The 18337-nt window shown below is 53.8% G+C and overlaps 1 protein-coding gene across 10 annotated transcripts in view; it reads right to left on the bottom strand.

Moving 5' to 3' along the window:
- GTF2IRD1 (GTF2I repeat domain containing 1) overlaps positions 1-18337 on the bottom strand; it is a 67630-nt gene that overhangs the window by 33580 nt on the left and 15713 nt on the right. For all 10 annotated transcript variants that reach the window (XR_008825883.1, XM_056361910.1, XM_056361934.1 and 7 more), the window contains exons 2-7: positions 11729-11857; positions 9568-9709; positions 6487-6633; positions 2536-2719; positions 1177-1487; positions 647-736 (exon numbers count right to left, since the gene is read on the bottom strand). Coding sequence is in view for 9 of the 10 variants with exons in the window: in XM_056361910.1 (XP_056217885.1) it covers positions 647-736; positions 1177-1487; positions 2536-2719; positions 6487-6633; positions 9568-9709; positions 11729-11851 (997 nt within the window). In the remaining variant the exon portion in view is untranslated. The remainder of the gene's footprint in view (positions 1-646; positions 737-1176; positions 1488-2535; positions 2720-6486; positions 6634-9567; positions 9710-11728; positions 11858-18337) is intronic.

Genomic DNA, 18337 nt, shown 5'->3' with positions numbered 1-18337 from the left:
CTTCTCAACCCTGAAATGAAAGACCCTCCGGGACACAGCAAACTCAACCTGAAACGAACCTTTGAAAGGTACGGCCGTTTCACAGAGGAGCTTTTTATCTCCTTCTCTTCTTCCCAACTTCCCCACCCGTATTTTTCCCCTTTATTTAATGCAGGCAGGCGAGGGTTGTGATGTAAACATGTCAGCATTTTTAGGTTGCATTTCCCTTGGGTGGGGTGAAGGTGGGGAAATGGCAGAGTCCCCTCTCCGTTGCTGATCCCCCCCCCCCAGGCACTGCTGCAGAATCACACCGGGGTTAGTGGGTTTCAGTTATTTTGAAATAATGCCAAGCTTTCAGCCCCTCTTTGCTGTTTGCAGCTCAGGCAAACGGCTTCACCCAAAGCCGTGCATGAAGCCAGGATGGGCTTCCCCAGCCTGCCGGCAGTGCTCGGGGACCAAGCATCACAGAGGCGGCAGGGATGAAGGTCTTGGCTGTGATGCTGAGGCACACAGCAAGTAGAGGGAATAAATCTTGCCACTGCAGCACCTCCAGCGCTGCCAGGTCCCTGGAGCAGATAGGAGACCGCTGGGGAGCGATGGGGCCAGGGGACACCTTTCCCTAATTGCTGGCTGCTGGCTGCCTCCGGTACCGGAGCAGGACACAGACCTGTCTTGTCGTGGACGATGGAGAAGAGGATGCGCTTGGACGAGTGCACGTTCTGGATGAGAGGACCTCCAGAGACAGACGATTTCTGTCCTGGACAAGAGGGGAGACAAGGAGAAAGGGCTGATGAGAGCCTGACCAATGCTCCGGGCACCCGAACAAGCCCCCGGGTGCTGTCCCCCGCCAGTGACGCTGACCCGACCCTTCCAGCTCTCCTCCATGCACCCTGGCCTGTGACCACCCGCCAGGGTCCTGGCCACACCAAGCCCCCCCATGCACCCCCCTGGGGGGCAGCACCCAGTGTTTCAGGGCAAAGATGGGGGTGCGCCCTGTCGGCACCTCACAGGCACGCGGGGAGGGGCTGGGGCGGCACGGCATGGCATGGCGGGGGGCCCTCATCTCCACAGGGGCTGAGCTTTGCACAGATTTTCATCCAAGGATGGCCAAAACACCGGGGCCTGTCCCCGGCCAGCGCCTGCGGGGGGTGGGCTTCACAGCAGGCCCCCGTCTGAGAGCAAACTCCAGGCTATTACCACAGCAGTCGCTGTACTCCTGTGAGGAAGGCACCTTCAGCTCTCCCGCCGGCCTGGGCAGCAGCGCCTCGCCCGCCATGTTGGGCCCGGGCAGGCTGGAGGACACCTCTTGCTTTAGGTCGACGGCGATCTGGGCCGGCAGCGAGACGCCGTACAGAAAATTGGTGACGGCGACGGCGGAGGGGGTGTCCTGGCCGGGGGGTTTGGCCACGGGACCGTTGGCACCAGAGTCTCGGCCGCCCTTGGAGGTGAGGGAGGGACAGGTCAACTCCACACCGGGGTTTGGCTCTCGGCTGGGCTCCTCTGCTGGCCTGAGGGGAAGGAAGGAAAAAAGGGGAAGAAAAATCAGATTCCTTTCGGTCCCAGGACGAGCAAGGGTGTGGAGGGGGAAGAGCCATGCCTGGGAGGGTGGGACACGCTGCGCCACGGCTGCCCGGCTCTTTGTTTCAGAAATTACAGCCATCACCCAATACCTTGAGCTTCTGCAGCCACCTGGACCCTTTTTGTCTTCTTTAAGTGGGGCAGGTTGGTCTTAAGGTACTTCAACGCATTTTTATTAGCTAGGGCAAAGCTGCCTAGCTCCACGGTCCGGTGCATTTAAGGAGTAAAACGATTTGTGACAGTAACAACTTGACTCTGTCTCCTGTCCCAGCCCCCAGGACCCATGGCACCTTCAAGGGGGACCTCAGTCAGCCCAGGGACGAGCTTCAGACCGAGGAAGCCCACGTGCTTCACATGAGACAGGCGGCCGCAAGCTCACAGATGGCTCAAATTCTGCGTGTCCTACTTTTAGCTGTCTCAGCCTGATTTTCCAGAAGTGCCGAGCCTTCAGAGGAGGTATTTGGTAGCGCTCAGCATTTCTCTGAATGGATCCGAGGTGCCGCCAGCCAGGCAGAGGCAGAGGAAATGCGCCTGAAACCACCAAGCCGCTTGCAAAAACGTGGCCAAAATGGGGAACTGGCCCCGCCATGGTCCCCCACCTCCCTCCTCGCCTGGCGTTAAAAACCCAATTTCAGTCTGGGAAGAAGCCCGCAGCATTTACGCTGGAAACCCCTCTGGAGACAGGAAAGCACTTAGCTTTCTGCAGCGGAAGTTTTGGCGGAGACACATAAAGTGATGCGGTTAATGCGCATGTTTACATGCGCTTATTATAGGAACAAGTCCGAAACAGTCTCGAGCCACCTGACACTGATGAGCCTCCAGGCTGGACCCAGGTTTCTGGGTCTGGGAGAGAAGCCAGCACATGGGAAGGACCCTCCTTGCCTGCTCTGCACAAAATCTCTGCATTGTCTGGCTTTGTAACAGCTGCCATCCCAAGGGCTCACTGCCCTCCCGCCCCTTGGGGATCCCCAAAATTACCTTTTTAGCCTGAAACGGATGCTGTGGCTGTGTTCTAGGATGGCCATCAGGGATTTCACATCGTACTCCATGGGCTTCTTAAAGCTGATTCCCTCAGGCAAGCCAGCGACTGCCAGCGAGCCCGGCTCTTTCAGGAACCTCTCGTATGGCAAAGGGACCACGCTGCTCTTCCCCACAGCTTCACCTGAGGAGGGGACAGAGTTACACACCGATGGACACCTCGTGCCTCCGGCCACGGCCCAGCCAGGCTGGAGGAGTAAACTCAAGAGGCAAGAGATACCAACGGAAACGTTACGAGAAGAAAACCTCTTCCTACCTCTGCAGTTAGTATGCACAGCCCTACAAACCCTTTCTAGAAGTGCTAACTAATAAAAAACTCACAAAAGCCAATAAGCAGATGTCTCATCTTTTGGGCTGCTCAGTAAAATCCTCAGCTGGGGTCACTTGGCCACAAGCTCACCCCCCAGGAACGCCCAGACGCGTGCCAGTGAGGAATGTGGCTGCTGGCAAGCCAGAAGGGAGCTGAAAGCTGACAAAGGAGGCTGAAGGGCTCACACTGATTTTTATCTCATGTTTACCGAGATATTCTGGGAACCTTATTTTCAGTCAGTTTTCTTATTTTACCTCCTGGAAGAATCAAAAGTACTTTGCTTGCTGTTGCTGTCATACAGCCTCGATACACTTTGAAGGACAAGAAAAAAAACCCAAACCCCAACAGTCTCCCTCCATCCCACCATTCACAGGCAGCACGAACATCGACACATTTGACTGCGCAATTGCATCCAGCAGCACAGGAATCCCACCCGCTCCCCTTGATTTGGGCACAGAGCTCCTCCATGTTCCCACCAGGCGGGGTTGTACCTCTAAGACCAAAATCTCCCCAGGCAGTCGGGAGCAAACTGCTTTCCCTTCCCCAGCAGCAGCAGATGACCAGCGAGCATCACAGCTATACAGAGCTTTTCTAAATCAGCTAAAAAGTCCACATGCCCAAAGTGGGCATGCTTAACAGTGCTCTCCAGGCAAGACACTGACAGAAAACCAGTTCCCTCTGAAGAATTTCAAAGAATGGCCAAAACCCTTGAGCTACTCTCTGTGGAAAAATTACTTTGGAAACCACCCCAAGTCTCCGTGACCAATAAACCTGGTGCTGAAAGCATGAAGCAGAAGAAACAGCCATGCAGGAATGCGACCTGTCTGGCAAAGCAGCGTCCAGATGCAGAACATCTGGTTGCATGGCAAGGTGTCTGTGCCTTCTCCTCCAGGCTGAGGGGCAGGCAGAGGAGATTATGGAACCTTTAAAGAGCTGTGGGATTCCATATTGTTGGTTTTCTTTAAAATCTTTTCCTTCTCTCTTCTTTAAGGAAAAAACCCCAAAACCCACACCAAAAGATCTTACAGAAGCCCTGGAAATCCTTGTGACACCGTCAGCCAGTCCTTATTAAAAGTGATTTCTTCAACATATTCTTTGAAGGAACGCGTGATAACTAACAACGTGCGACTTGCATGAGCCATCAAGACTCCTTATAGGCGGCATGGATAATGTTTTAATTAAGCCAATAACAGAAGTTTCAAAACGAACCTTTGAACCACAACACCACGAGTACACTTTCTGCAAGCTGACAGTTTCCCTGCCCCGATGTGCCAGCTCTAGCGGCTTTCCACCTCCCTCCATCACCTCTCTTCGTGATGGGGAGAAGCTCCCGACGCCCACGGAGGCTCCTTATCAACCCAACACTCAGTAACTCCCCAAACATATTTTTATGGGGAACGCGTTACTGTCAAAGTGACCTTCACCAAGCCTCGCGCTGCCGTGCAGAGGCTCACGGTTTAGCTAAAGAGAGACAATAATCATCATTAATGCCTGTTTAATAGAAGCCGGCGGTAATCAGTCATCCTGTTGGCGCAGAGATTACCCGGCTCTGGAGGGAATACGCGATCTTTTTGACTGAGCATTTTCTAAGATTTTTTTGTTTCCAATCCCTGTTGATGGGAGGCGACTAAAAGGATAAAAAAGAAAAAAATAAGAAAGATAACTGTTAATTTCTGACAGCCCTCTTGGTGTTGGAAACAGAATCACCCTGGGGCACTTATTATCTCCTGCGGTATTTCTCCCCACTCAACCAGGAGAGGTTCTTCCCAATGGGCATGCTGAGAGGGGAGCATTCGCCCAGCGGGTTTCACCATTGAGCGGCTCTGGGATGGAAACAGCTGATCCTACTGAATCAGCAGCAAAGCCAGAACTACACCCAATGCCAGAATTACACTCAAAAAGCAAGAACTACATCCAGTGCCAAAGCTACACCCAACACCAGGGCCAAAACCACCAGCCTAGGGATGCCCAACCTCCTCCTGCTGTGGCAACACTGGCCACCCCACGTTGGGACCTGGCCAGCTTGTCCCCGCACACATCCACACACCTCGCCAAGGTAAAGAGCATCACAAACCCATCCCGACGGACGGGCTGCCTGGTTTGTTCGTGGGATGCACCCTGATCAGGCTTTTTTATGCAATTATATATTTATGGTATGTCATATACGAATAATTCCCACATTCCCAAGAGACCTGCAAAGCCTGGCACTCTCCCAGCTCTGCAGCTCACAGCGGGGATCCAGCCAGTGCTGAAACACCCTCCCCACCCTGCTCCCTTGGCTCTTCTGCATTGCCCCTTCCTTCCCTCTTGGGCCCAGGCTTTTGAAGGCAGTCAGAGGGTTTGATTACCCCCGTTAATGGAAATATCACCTCCAAGTCCTCTAAGTGGTTTCAGAAAACCTCGGTGACTGTCAGTCCCTGAAGAAAGGGATACCATCTCCCTTTTCTGTCTGTGAAGCCCACGGCAGGCGCTGGTGGTGAGCACTGAATGACAGCCAGCAGCAGCAAAGCCTGCGCAGGGGCCCAGGGCAGCTGGTGGGAGCACCCGTTATCCCCCTCCCGTGGTGTGGGAGTGCCTGTTCCCAAAGCCAGCACACAAACAGGGGCAATGCCCGCGCTTCGGGCTCAGGGAGACCCGCATGGCCCCAGCAGGGCTCGGTAGCACACCCCAAATCCCAAATGGTGATGGGGAGTTGTGCCCCGGAAAGCAAAACACCCAGTTCTGCAGCTGGTCCAGCCACATGGCCTGAACTGCCCCGAAGCACCACGCAGGACTAATTCAACCTGCTGAGCAGTGCAGGGCAACGTTGGGGCTCGCCACACCGTTTTCACAACCCAACCTCGCTTTTCCTACCCGGGTCAGTGTGTGGCCCTAGAGGTGCTGCTGGGGGACAAGCCGGGGGCATGGCCTCTACCCCCAACCATGGGGGCTCCAGCGGGGACCTCCCGAGCAAGAAGCGCTGCTGCCGCTTGAGCCTCCACAGATTGGGCCCAGAGGGAGCTCTGCAACCCACTGGGTTACACATCAACAGCCATATGGTCATCTACATTTTAATTGCAGAAGCTTTATTGCTGGGGATGATGCATGTGCTGGAACGGCACCAGCTCGTCTCTCGGAGCCGGGGCTGCAGGGCCGCCTGCTAGAAAAATCATCTTTTTTTTCTTTTAAATAGACTTGCCAGGGAAAAGGGTGAGAGATTCTCTGCAGAGCCCCAACACAGCGCTTATGAAAGAGGTATTTGTGTAGATGCGGCATCAGGGAAAAAGCTTGAAAATCACCCTCAGGGCATGGCAGAGGCTTCCCCTGGTCGGGCAGCACAGAGGATGCTCCCCTCAGTACAGGGATATTTTTTTTTTGCCCAGTTTGGGGCTGGAAAGTGAAGAAGCAATGGCCAGATCTCATCTCAACACAACGCTAACCCTATGCAGGAGCACGTCCCACCACGCTGCCCCTGCCAGGTGCCTGCTCCCTCGCTGGGGAGCCGGGCTGGGGCCAAAAGCCGCATCTGGCAGCAGCGCTGGGCAGCTCAGCGAGCCCCAGGGGCAATCCAAATCCCCAAATGGAAGCGTGAAGGTTCTTACTATAAAGCACATCAAACACTTCCTCTACCATCTTCCTGAGGAGGTACACGTCTGATCCCTGGTCCGGGGAGACCCTGAGCACGCTTCGCCCGCACTCCTTTGCCTTCTTCTGAGCCTCCACATCCTGCTCCTTCCTCTGCTGGACTCCTGCGGAGGTGAGAGGAGAAAACGGGAGATGCTGCCGTGAGAAAAGGGTTTGTGGGCCATGCCATGCATGCTTTCGAGTGGCTGTGAAGCAATCAAACCCACCAGGTGAGTCACACCAGCTTCAGCCAAGGCTGAATGCATCCCTGCCCACCAAACTCCAGGTAAGACAGCGTCTTGTGGGCACCGGGTTCCTCACCGCCCCCACAGCATCAGCAAAGTCCTCTGGCTGGGCAGGCAGGTGCCCTGGGCCTCCCACCCAGCTAGCTCCCTGGCTCGGATGGGGTCACAGCCCCCGGCAGCCCTCGACGTACAGGGGAAGGTGCTGGCATGGGCAGTGGTGCCAGCAGCGCAGCTGGGAGTGGAGTCGGTCATCCTGTGTGTGCCCCCCCCTTTCCTGGTTTTACCCTCTCAGCTGCACTGAAACTGTTGTGATTAATTGGGCAGCACATTTCTTTTCTCTGGTTTCAATCTGCTTAGCCTTCAATCTCTCAGGAAAAGAAAATCCGCCTTTCTTGGAGGCTTTTTTACCCTTCAGCGTCTCGTAGCTCAGTAATACCAGCTATTTCCTGCTAATTTCCCCCATTAAACCTCAAATAAAGCATATCTTCAGCAATGACTTCCTTGCATCTCTAAACGTACAGAAAATTAAACACTACAAGTGCATTATTGCTGTTCTATCCAAAGCAATTCGCAAGGGATTTTCGGTGGCGAAGGACTAATTCCTTCATCATCCTCAACAGGCTCCTGCCAGTGAGCGGCCCTGGATGCTGCTGGGTGCTCAAGGAGGGGATTGTGGATCCCTCCCGGGAAAAGAGCCTGTGGCTGGGACATCGCTGGGATGGGGGCGAGAGCAAGCTGGGGCACCCACAGAACTAGCCATAAGAAAGAGGACAGCCACCCAACACCAGGCAACCTCTGGCAAGCTCTGCAGGCCTCCCACAGCACAGGGACACGGGCCCTGGAAAACTTTTTTGAGGTGTTTTACCAAGGTGGTGAAACACATCTGCATCCACACCCTCTCATGAGTGACTCTCCCTCCTGGCTGCGCGCTAACTCTCCTCCATTGACATTAATCCTGATCACTGTCAAGTCCCCTCGTGCATCAGGAAAGGCTGAGCCAGAGGTTCAGATAAAGGAAGGCGTTCAAGTGAGGTCTGCGCACCCAGAGAGATAAGAGGCTTCTTACATCTCCCAGAGATGTCTGCTTTAGATTATTTCAGATCCTTTCTAAGGGGGCAGCTAGACCATAAATCAGAGGCACTTTCAGGGATGCTTTCCACTGCGTGCCAGTTGTAAGAGCTTTACAGAGCTGAGCTGAGCCTGGGCCATTTATAATTCAAGACAGAGTTATCACGTTTCACCCTGTCTCCAACATCAGCTGCTTCGCCCGAACCCCATCGTCACGACTATGTGCTTTCAACCAGATGTGACCATTTCATTTTGACAAAGGTGTAAATGAAACTAAAGGAGAGGGGAATCGGGATCTAATGTCAGGCACCTTGCCGCAGCACAGCGGTAGGTCACTGCCTAGGATATATGTATATATAGTTCTAAAAGTGAGATTTGCAGATGGTCATCAATATTGTGAGCTGTAGCAAGACACAGTTGGCATTTAATATCTATGAGGGAGCTCTCTCCCGCTGGCCATCCCGCTGCCGCTCACCGCCGGGGACCTCCTGCCTCTCACAGGTGGTGGGAAGAAGAAGCAGAGTCAACCGTGAATGCAGGAAACATCCCCAAAATGCCTCCTGTCCTGCAAAACGCAACGCACCAAAGCAAAGAACAACTAACAGCGGCTGTCCTGGCTGCAAGTGCGTGGCAGAGGTGGCAGGCAGCTGCCCACAGCAGGCAGGACGGGGGCGCAGAGCACAGCCTTGGCAGGGAGACGCTCCTGCAAAGCCGTGCTGGCTCACCCCACACATGTGTGGTGAATAACCCGAGCAGACAGCGACCCTGGCAGCTTTACAGCGCTCATGTTTTCACTAGAGCAAACCCTTCCTGAGCAATCTCTCCAGTGGATTAAGCACCAATATGGTTTCCATCAACACGGTGCGTGTGCACACACAGCCAGGTCGTTTCTCCCCACTGACATCCCACCATGGGCAGCGTGTGCGAGCAGATGCAGGACTGGGGTTCCCCCAGGTCTGGGGTCTGCCCCGCCCCCCCCCAAGCCAGATCCCATCCCAGCTCCTGCACGGAGTGGGGAAAGCAGCAGCTGGCGTGCCGTGGCTGACACCGTCCAGTCCAAGAAATACGGGTCCCCATTTACAGCAGAGGTCCCACCTTCCCCTCAGCTCCCAGGCTGTTTTCAAGGAGCTGGCAGAGGCATGGAGCTGGGACAGAGGGCTGGGTGCCAGCCTCGCCACATGCAGGGCTTCCACCAGTCACACACGGCCCTGGTGTCTCTGATCTGAGACCGGGGAGACCACAGCTCCTGCTCAGGGCTCCCTTTCACCACTGTTAGCCCCTCAAAAAAAAAAAAAAGCAACTCCACAACCAACGTTCCCAGCTCCCAAATCCATCCCTGTTTTTCCAAAACCAGGAAAAAAGCCTTGGCTCAAGAAAGCCTCTCTGGGGGATCGCTAGGACAAACTATTTCTGCTAAGTCCCCAAAAGCCACTCCAGCGCACTGGCCGTGCTGCCGCAGGCTGAGAGCACCGGGAGAGCAGAGCAGCCATCCAGCCCCGTGCCATCCCAGGGATGCTTCAGAGAGGCGAGCTGGGGCGCACGGTGCCCCCCCTGTGAGGGAAAAGGCTCTGGCCGTGGTTCCCACACGCTTTCTCCATCACTTCCACCACTGCTCAGCCCCATGGACAGACAGCAGTGTGGTGCCCCCCTGAACCACAACGTCTCCGTGCGCAGGGGGGTCCCAGCTGCCACAACTGCAACACCAACCTTGTTACGGGAGAAGACCGTGCTGGTGCGGATACTCACGGCAAAACTTCTGGAAATCAGCTTGCAGCTCCTTGCGGGTGCTGAGGAAGACCCGTCCCTTCTCGGTGCCCACCACGAAGGCGCTCTCCTCGTGGACGGCGATGCAGGCCACCTCTGCGTTCAGCTTGGAGAGCGCCGAGCACTGCAGGGAGGCAACCAGGTCAAAGCGGCTGTGGGAGCATCCCTGCTTGGCACCCCCCTGCCATTTTCCAGTGGGATTTTTTGCTTCCCATCAAAAGATTCCCCCATCAAAAGCAATGTTCTGGGTTGGGTCAGAATTTTATGGGGTTTATGACATCCCCAGCAACTTTACAGCTCCAGAAGGGCATCCAGCTGCACTGTGCTTTGCTGGAAAACAAGAACTATTTACCCATCATTTCGCTTCACTTTTTCCTATCCTAAAAGTAAACATTTTATAGTATTTCTTTAAAGGAAAACATTCCTGTAAAAAAAAAAAGCCACCAACCAACAACAATTTGTATTTTTCCACCAGCTCTAATGAAATAAGGAGCACGGGAATCTTATTTCAGCTGCAGAGCACTAATATGGTCAAAGTCTGGATTAGTTGAACGATTCTTCTTGTACAGTTATGCAAAACATTAAAGAGATGGAAAAGACTTCCTCCATTAATCCATTTTATGTAACATGCGCTTCCTGCTCTACATAATACACACGTATATGAGTTTTTATTATTATTATTTTTTATATTATAAAAGTTATGCAGTGCTGGCAGCCTGAGTCATATTCCCATAGCTATAGCACTGACACTATGAAGATGCTATCCCCAGGTCACGATTTAAATGGGTAAAAGGGGGGGTTTCCCATCGCCAGTCCCAGTTAGACACATCGCCTGCCCCTGGCACCGTGGAGGGGCTGGAGGATGCTGGCAGCCAGGGGGAGAGCAGGACAGCAGCTGCCCAGGGACCAGCTCCCCCTGAGCTACCTTCAGCTCCCTGCACACATTTCCAGCGAGCTTGAATTGCGTGGGCTTAAACCAGTCTCTATACTGGGTCATTTTAGCTCCTGCTCACCTTCTTCGAGAAGGAGGTATTGAATCACATCGCCCAAAATAGATATTTTTACGAAAGCACCTTTCAAAAACCAGTAGCAAATGAAAGCATTTTGTTCAAAGAGCCCAATACATAAAAAATAAACACAAAATCTAAGGGATGTGAGAACTGGAGGCAGACCAAATCCAAACCCTATGCCCGCTTGGTGACACGCATGTGGTGCCGTGGTTTATTTATCACACACGCAGGCAGCCAGGATTCAGTGGGTGCAGAGCCTGGTGCTGGTGAAGTGCTGGGATAAAGGCTGAATTTCAGGAGCAGCCTGGCCCCCTGGCCCTGGTGTAAGCACCTAATGAGGACTGCGGTATAATGTATATTCGTTAAGAAGCCAAACTATGATAACACAATTTGCTGTACAGGATGGCATGTATATAAATCACCAAAGCTGCCTGGGGTGGGTCAGCGCTGGGGAACCTGCTCCTTAGTGGGGCGGTGATGGTCAAAGAGAAGGAAATTAGTAGGAGTGAAAAAACCCCTACCTGCACAGAGAAGACAACACATCCAAGACAAAAATATTAAATGTGACTTGGCTTTAAAAAGGAAGGGCTATTTAGCACGTCGCATTGCATTAGACAGTTGTTACTACACACCCACTTTCCCTTCTTGATCACATTCACAGTTAAAAATAAGATTAGCTCTGGTCCACAAGACTTAATCCAGACAGTTATCTTGTTTATGTAAGCACGGCTGACTTAGGCAAGGTTTCCACCGGGAATTCTACGTCAAAAGATATGAAAGTTATTTTCTTTGTTCTCGGAGATAAAAGCCATTGTTCTCCTGTTGTGTAAAAGCTCACGGTAACATTGGTAAAACATCAAGAAAAAACCCAACCAACCACCCTACATTCAGTTGATACCAACATAAATATTAATGGGAAAACAATACACATCTGAGATTAACTTGGGCTGACTTTATGATCCTTATGGCTGTCAGGGCAGAAGAGGATTTTTATTTCCCAGCTCCAGCAACTCCCTGGGCTTTCTGGCAGTGGAGGCGAGCGGGACGAGCTCGACAGCGCTCCTGCTTCGGCCCTGCTCCCAGCCAGCCCCATCACAGGGAGGTGAAAGGATGGAGGGGGACGGGAGCCTTACCATGGAGTCTAAGGCAGACACTAAGCTGGTGATGATTTCGTCTTTCTGGGGAAAAACCATATTCCACCGGTCAGCTCTGGAGGTGCCAAGAGTCACGTCTAAAGGCTTCCCTGCCAGGGCCATATTCACCTGAAAACAGGAAAAAAAAAGATTTTTAGATATGCATCCCTGTTACTAATGGAGAGCCAGTGCTGAGCATCACCAGTGCAGCCCCATCACCGGCGTGTGCCATGGGCTACGGCGCAACGCTGGCATAGACAGAGAGGAAACTGAGGCACTGAGAGAGGCCAGGGCCAGCCCGAGCCCCATGTTCCCCACGTCTCCTCTGCTAAAGGCAGCTAATTGCAGACGCTGCTGAGCCATAAGCAAACCCCAGAGCCAATGCTGTGTGTCCCAGCAGCGGCCAGGTCACCTCTGCCCTCGGGTCTCACCCCTGGGGAGAATCCACCACTGCGTGGGGCGTGCTGGACGCCTGCCTGGTGGGACAGCCCGGCTGAGCAGGCTGCGGCCGTGCCGAGCTGGAGGATGCCATGCTAAAGCAGACACGGAGCGCTGGCGTGCCCGAGCTCTGCAGGCAGCAGAGAGCAGGGGGTGATGCATGCGTCCCCGCACAGACCCCCGTGCTGGTTGTCCCCACGCCTCCCTCCCCATACCCTGGGCAAAAGGACAGCCTGGCAGCCAAAGGTTTCCCTGAAATGGGCCAAAGCCACAGGGTGCTCTGCCTTCACCCCAAGGGAGAGAGGCAGCTCGTGGTGAGGGGCTCCACCATCACATCATCCCACCCGCAGCGCCTGGGGGACCGTGCTGGTGAGAGCAGGACCGGGCAGTGCGCAGGGACCCTGCACCCAAGAGGGGCTCAGCCCCAGGAGCTCCATCCTTCACTGCAAAACGGGGGAAAACAGGGAAAAATGCGTGCTGGAACTGCACCAGGTCCCTGCGCCCTGGTGTGCCCATTTCACCATGACACACAGCGATGCTGGCACTGCAGGGGAAACTGAGGCAGGGGCTTGCCCCGCATAAATCACCCCACTCCCACACTGGGGCACCCACACCTGATACAGCATCACTCCCCAGCACCCAACACAGTCCCTCCCAGCTATTGCCCCTCCACCTGTAGGGCAGCGTCCTGCTGCCCAGCTTTAATCCTGCGAATAAAGGGTGGCAAATTAGCCGGCAACACTCAGGAGCCACTCAAACCAGATCGTAAATCATGTGCTCACAAGCGGATAAAAGAGGCTGGAGAATTTCTAACAAGGCTAGACGGGCAGGAGCCAGGGAATATGAATGAAGCTGCCTGCACATAACTCGATTTGCGGCTCAGTTGATAACCACAGCCGCTCAGCCCTGCTGAAAACGAGGGGTAAAAGTCAGCAGCAAAAACCCAAATTCACCTTCCCGCCCTGGTCTGCACCCACGTCCAAGCAGAAGGAATCTGCACGCAAAGCAGGGCTGTGCTGCCCCACGCAACTGGGGAAATGGGGGAAATGGGAGGTTTGGGCCCAAAACAGCAGCACCCCCCACCCCACCCCCCCTCACCCCACCCCCCTGCCAGCATCTCTAGCATCTCTGCAGGTGCCCGAGCATGCTCAGGGCAGGGGTTTTCTTAATGAAGCTGATGGACAGCTCTTCTCCCCCAAGATCTTGGGGGAAATAAAACCAGAACCAGGCACCAGCCTGGCAAACAAAGCAGGAAACTGAGCTCATGGTCCTGCAGCCTGGGTGCTACCGCCCTCTGGCACAGCCCCGCCGACGTCCCCACGCTGGGGACAGGGCTCTGCCAGGCACCTCCAGCATCACCAGGATTGCAGCAACGAAGGAAATGATCCACCCTGCTCCAGTCCCGCGGTCTGGGCATGCACGGATGGACGGGTGGACAAGGGACCACTTCACATGTAAGCTCCCGAGCAGCTCCCTGCACACAGCCCTGCCAGCGCACGGAACTCATGATTCCTTCTTTTAATCAATGCCGTGTTAATAAGCGGTGCCTTGTCGCAGCTGGCAGGGAGCAGCACGGCAATGGCAATGCCGGTCCTGAGCCGCTGCTCTCCTGGCTCCCAGGACACCAGGCAGCTGCAACCCTGGGCTGGGGACCTGGGGGCTGCCATCGGGAAAGGACCCAGTCCAGGGTGCATCATAATGCCCCCACAAGCACCCACTTGGAAAACAGCCTTATTTGGATGCCCACACGTATTTTGGAGTGCCCTAATTATTATTAAATATGACTGTTATGACAGGGATGTTCTTGCCACTTTCCAGTGGCATTTTGGAGAACTGGTCCCGGCCTCGGTGGGGCTGGTCGTGGCCCCTCCGAGACCTGAAGCTGCACCAACCTGCTTGGCCATGGCCTCCCACGGAAAGCGGCACTTACGGGGAAGAGATGCTCCTCCCTCAGCTGCAAAATGCAAAGCCACAAGCTGGATCCAGCCCCAGAGGGAGAACCAAAGGGAAAGCCCAGGATAACATCAGCGGGAAGTGGGGCAGGGTCCCTCACCCACTCCCTGCTCTGCAGAGACTGGGACAAAAGTAATCCTTTTCACCTGGCTGAGGGTTTCATAGAAAGGGAGAATCACTCAACAAGAAAAAAAAATTATAATAAAAATATGACCCAAGTAATACAGCAGGACTTTAAGGGATGGAGGGGACAATATTCCTGGTAAAGCTTTTAATCATTTGTGGTCACGAAGAGCAGTGACAGCAGATTTAGAAAAGGGGGAAATAAAAGGGATGAAAAAAACTTCACGGCAAGTGCTAGGCTTATACAAATCAAATTAAGACATACAGCTTGAAGTTGTTTGTCTAATCAAAGGGAAAGTAATCTTTAGGAAAACTGGGGTAAACCATTCTTATAGCAGTTAGGGCCGGCAGCAGGGAGCGAGGTGGGTAGGATGGGTGCAGAGCATTCCATTCCCTTCCCAGGACTCCACATGCCCATCCTGCTGAAATCCCACCCCAAGGCACCCACCAAGGGATGAGTTCCCCCTCCCAGCCCACAGTGGGGGCTCAGCTCCGGCCCCAGCCCCATCCCACCTCCTAGGGGCGCAGGGTGACTCAAGGACTGTCACACTGCTGTCATGGGGCCAAAGCAATGTTTGCAGATTGTTTTTATTTTTATATATAAGAAACAAAATTATATTTTATTTTATTATTGTTGAATTATTTCCCCCTCTCTCCAGAATGATTCTTGCAGGGATAGGATGAGCAGTGCAGGGACAGGGGTGCTGCACCATAGGCGGCACAGGATGCCGTCGCCTGCTCGGCTCTTACAACACCTTCCTCACCTCCCTTTATAATCCTGGGAAAGATTAGAAATTTGGCCCTGGGGGAGTTTCGCTCGTGAATCACCTGCGCAGCAGCAAAGGCAAACCCAGGCGTGTGGGGAGGCTCCCGAACCCCTGCAGAAATGGCAGCGGTCCCCCCAGCCCCGCGCCCGCAGCAGGCGCATCCCCTCTCCATCCCTCCGACCGCTGCTGCAGGGCAGCATCTCTCCCCAACATAAACATCCTCCCGTCTTGCACGCTGCGTCACCATTTCCAAAGCGTTTCAAGAAAACAAAACAGTAAAAGAAAAAAACGAAACCAAAACCAAGCCAATGACAACCCCCCCAAAAGAAATTTCTAAGCAGAAAACTGTCTCGTTATAGCCCTCAAATTATAAACAGGTTCAATTAGGAGAAATTGAGGGGAGATGACTGTGAGCCAGCACGGTGCGGCTCCAGCATCGCCTGCCAGGCTGGGGCTTGACTCGTGGCAAAGACAGATGCTGGAAGCTCCCAGTATTGACTTAAGGATGGGAGACCTTCCATCTCCCTTCTTGCACATCTTTTCAAGCCTTACAGTGATTTCCACCCCCCCACTACCACCAGAAGCACCAGCATCTTATTTATTAGGCCGAGCTGATGTTTCCACACGGCCATGGCAGAACTTGGGGAAGGACCACCACTGCCATCCTCCCCACAGCTTTCACCTTGGAGCGTAAAAGCCTTATTTAGCATAAACCCCCCAAATCCTGTTCCCCAAAGGAAGCTGGGCGCTCATCAGGGACTCACAAAACTCAGATAAACTTCTTGCTGGCTCTCCCCATGCCCATCACTCCTCTGGGCCACCCTTGCCATCAGAAAAAAAACCCAAACCAATAACCCCTTTTTTATGTATTACCCCAGTGCAGTGAGAGACACCACGAGATGGGAAGAGCCAAATGCCCAGGAGGGACCAAGGACATCCTACAAATGTTTCTTATTACATTGACTTCTACCAATACTGGGTGTTTCTTTCTACCAATACTGGGTTTAAACCAATTCATTTGGGCTTTTTCCTGGAGGTCTACGGCACCTTATAAATGTAACCCTGCCAACTTTCACCACATGAAGCATCTCCTGCAACAAGGAGCTGGTGAGGATACCAGACCACTCAAAACCACTGCAGGGCAAATCATGCAACCACCGGTGCCCTGACCCAAACCCGTAAGTGCCAGGTGGGTGCAACGGCCGCATCTTCCAGCTCAGCCTAAACCACCAGCTGCATCCAAGGGTGACAAGCTGGAGGACACTGGCTCAGCCACAGGACCGAGGTCTGATGGCAAAAAAACCCCAGGGGAGCAGCATGGAGAGCCCCGAAGAGATGCTACCACTGCTGCTTTCTTGCCCTACGGACATTACAGCATCACCACCATGGAAATCCCCCTGTGCGCCCGCCCGGGATGTTTATAAAGCCTCCAACCGCATGGGCTGGCTCCCAGTTCAGGGAGCTAAACAGGAATTTAAATTAATGAGCTTTGACTGTTCAGCGTGGCGCGGGTAGGGGGAGATGAGGGAGACGAAAAAGAATCAAAAAAACGCCCATCGTGCCAGTCCTGGCTGCAGCTCCACACAAGAGTGGCTAGAAATTATCTGCTTATTCCTTTTTCCAGGAAAATTGTGCCTGTTGCTTCAGCAGTGCTGGTGAGACCATGGGAAGCCCAAGTGAGCCAGCCCCAATTTCAGCAAAATAGTTTAAAAAGGAATATAGATGATATAGATATATATATTGGAGGTAGGTCTTGAGATGGATTTTGGGCTATTTACCTCCCCGGGAAGAGGAGGGACAGCCTGGGGTACGTTAGAGCAGGGGAAAGCACTGCTCGGGGTGGGAGACTTTTCAAGGAGGTATCTGGGCTCCAGGGCCACCCGAAATGCTCGACGAGCCACAGGGACACTGGGCACCACATTCAGCTGCCTCCATCCCCTGGGAAGCAAGGGAGCAGGACCGGCACCCACAGCCCGTCTGGAGGGAGGGCAGCCCCTGCGTGTGAACGTAACGATGACCCACATGTAACGATGAGACGACAGTGATTGTATTTGTAATTGCCTTTTACTCCAGGAGGGCATATTTAAAGGGGATTTTTAAAAATTACACCAGCCCTGGAGGATATTTAAGCAATTAGCCCTGGCTATCATTAAGCATGCTTTAAAATCAATCAGGAGCCATCCTGATATGAGCCAGAGGGACAAATAATGTCCTTTGCTAGTGCCGGGACAGCAAACAAGGGGTCTGCCCCTGGTGTCCCCATTGAGGACATCGCTTTGGAGCAGGACCCACACTAAGGGTTATCTCCCCACTGAGGCAGGGGCAGCAACTCGGAAGGTTCTCTGTCCCCCTCCATCATGGAGGCTTTTGAGGTCCCTTTTTCAGCAGGTGGCTGTTAGCAGCGAGGTGCCCAGTGAGCACCCCTGGAACCCACACAAACCACAGCGGGGCAAAAGCCAGGGGTAGGGACCACGCTTGAATTTCATCTTGTAGGTTATTTTTTTTTCTATTCGCTTCCATCAACACCAGTATCTGCAGAACCAGCCAATATACCGAAGCTGTCTCGGGCATGGGAGCACCGTGGCATGGCCCCATGCTTACCAAGTAACTGGCCTTGCGGTTTTTGCTGCAGCGGTGGAGATTTCTGCTCGGCATGGGCAACATGCTCGCGGCAGCATGGCTTTAACCTACCTGTGCCCCCCAGCTAAACCCTAATCCCACACACCCAGCTCAGTGCCCGCCTCTGGCCCCTGTGGCTGCATCCTTTCCATCCCGAGCTGGTGCGGGGCAAAGCCACACAACTCCCACTGCGGCGGTATATTGCTTCATTAGTGATGCTTCGTTAGCAGGCGGTTGGTGAGCTGCACATTCTGCACCGATACCAGTGGTACAGCAGATAACTGTGGTCCAAGGCACTCACAACATGCCCAGAAACACCCTCAAATGTCTAAACACCCCAAAAAGCCCTTAGATTCCTAATCCCTGCCCCATGCATGGGTGCCCCTGCAGTACAGCCCTCCCAGGGCAGGTGGGGGGGCTCTGGGTTCTGGGGGACCCCAGGTGCCACAATGCTAACGCACCCGCTGCAAAAAAGCATCTGCTGAGGACACATCTGCATCCCCCAAAGGTGGGTGCCGGTGCACCCCCAGCCCCATAATCTGGTCCAACTGCTGCCCCATAACTACTGCCAAATCTCTCCCCACATCCACAAACTCCCCCTCTTTTTTTGGGGGGGGGGGGGGGGGGGAGGAGGTGCTACTTTTCAAGCTGATACCTTTTTGCAAAAGCCTGAGAGCAGCAGAGCTGGGAGGCAAACAGCCTCCGGCAC

Source organism: Falco biarmicus, chromosome 1 (assembly GCF_023638135.1).
Source record: "Falco biarmicus isolate bFalBia1 chromosome 1, bFalBia1.pri, whole genome shotgun sequence".
In the NCBI taxonomy this organism is placed as follows: Eukaryota; Metazoa; Chordata; class Aves; order Falconiformes; family Falconidae; genus Falco; species Falco biarmicus.
Note: the sequence above shows the minus strand (reverse complement) of the source record. Positions and strands in the feature narration are given on the sequence as shown.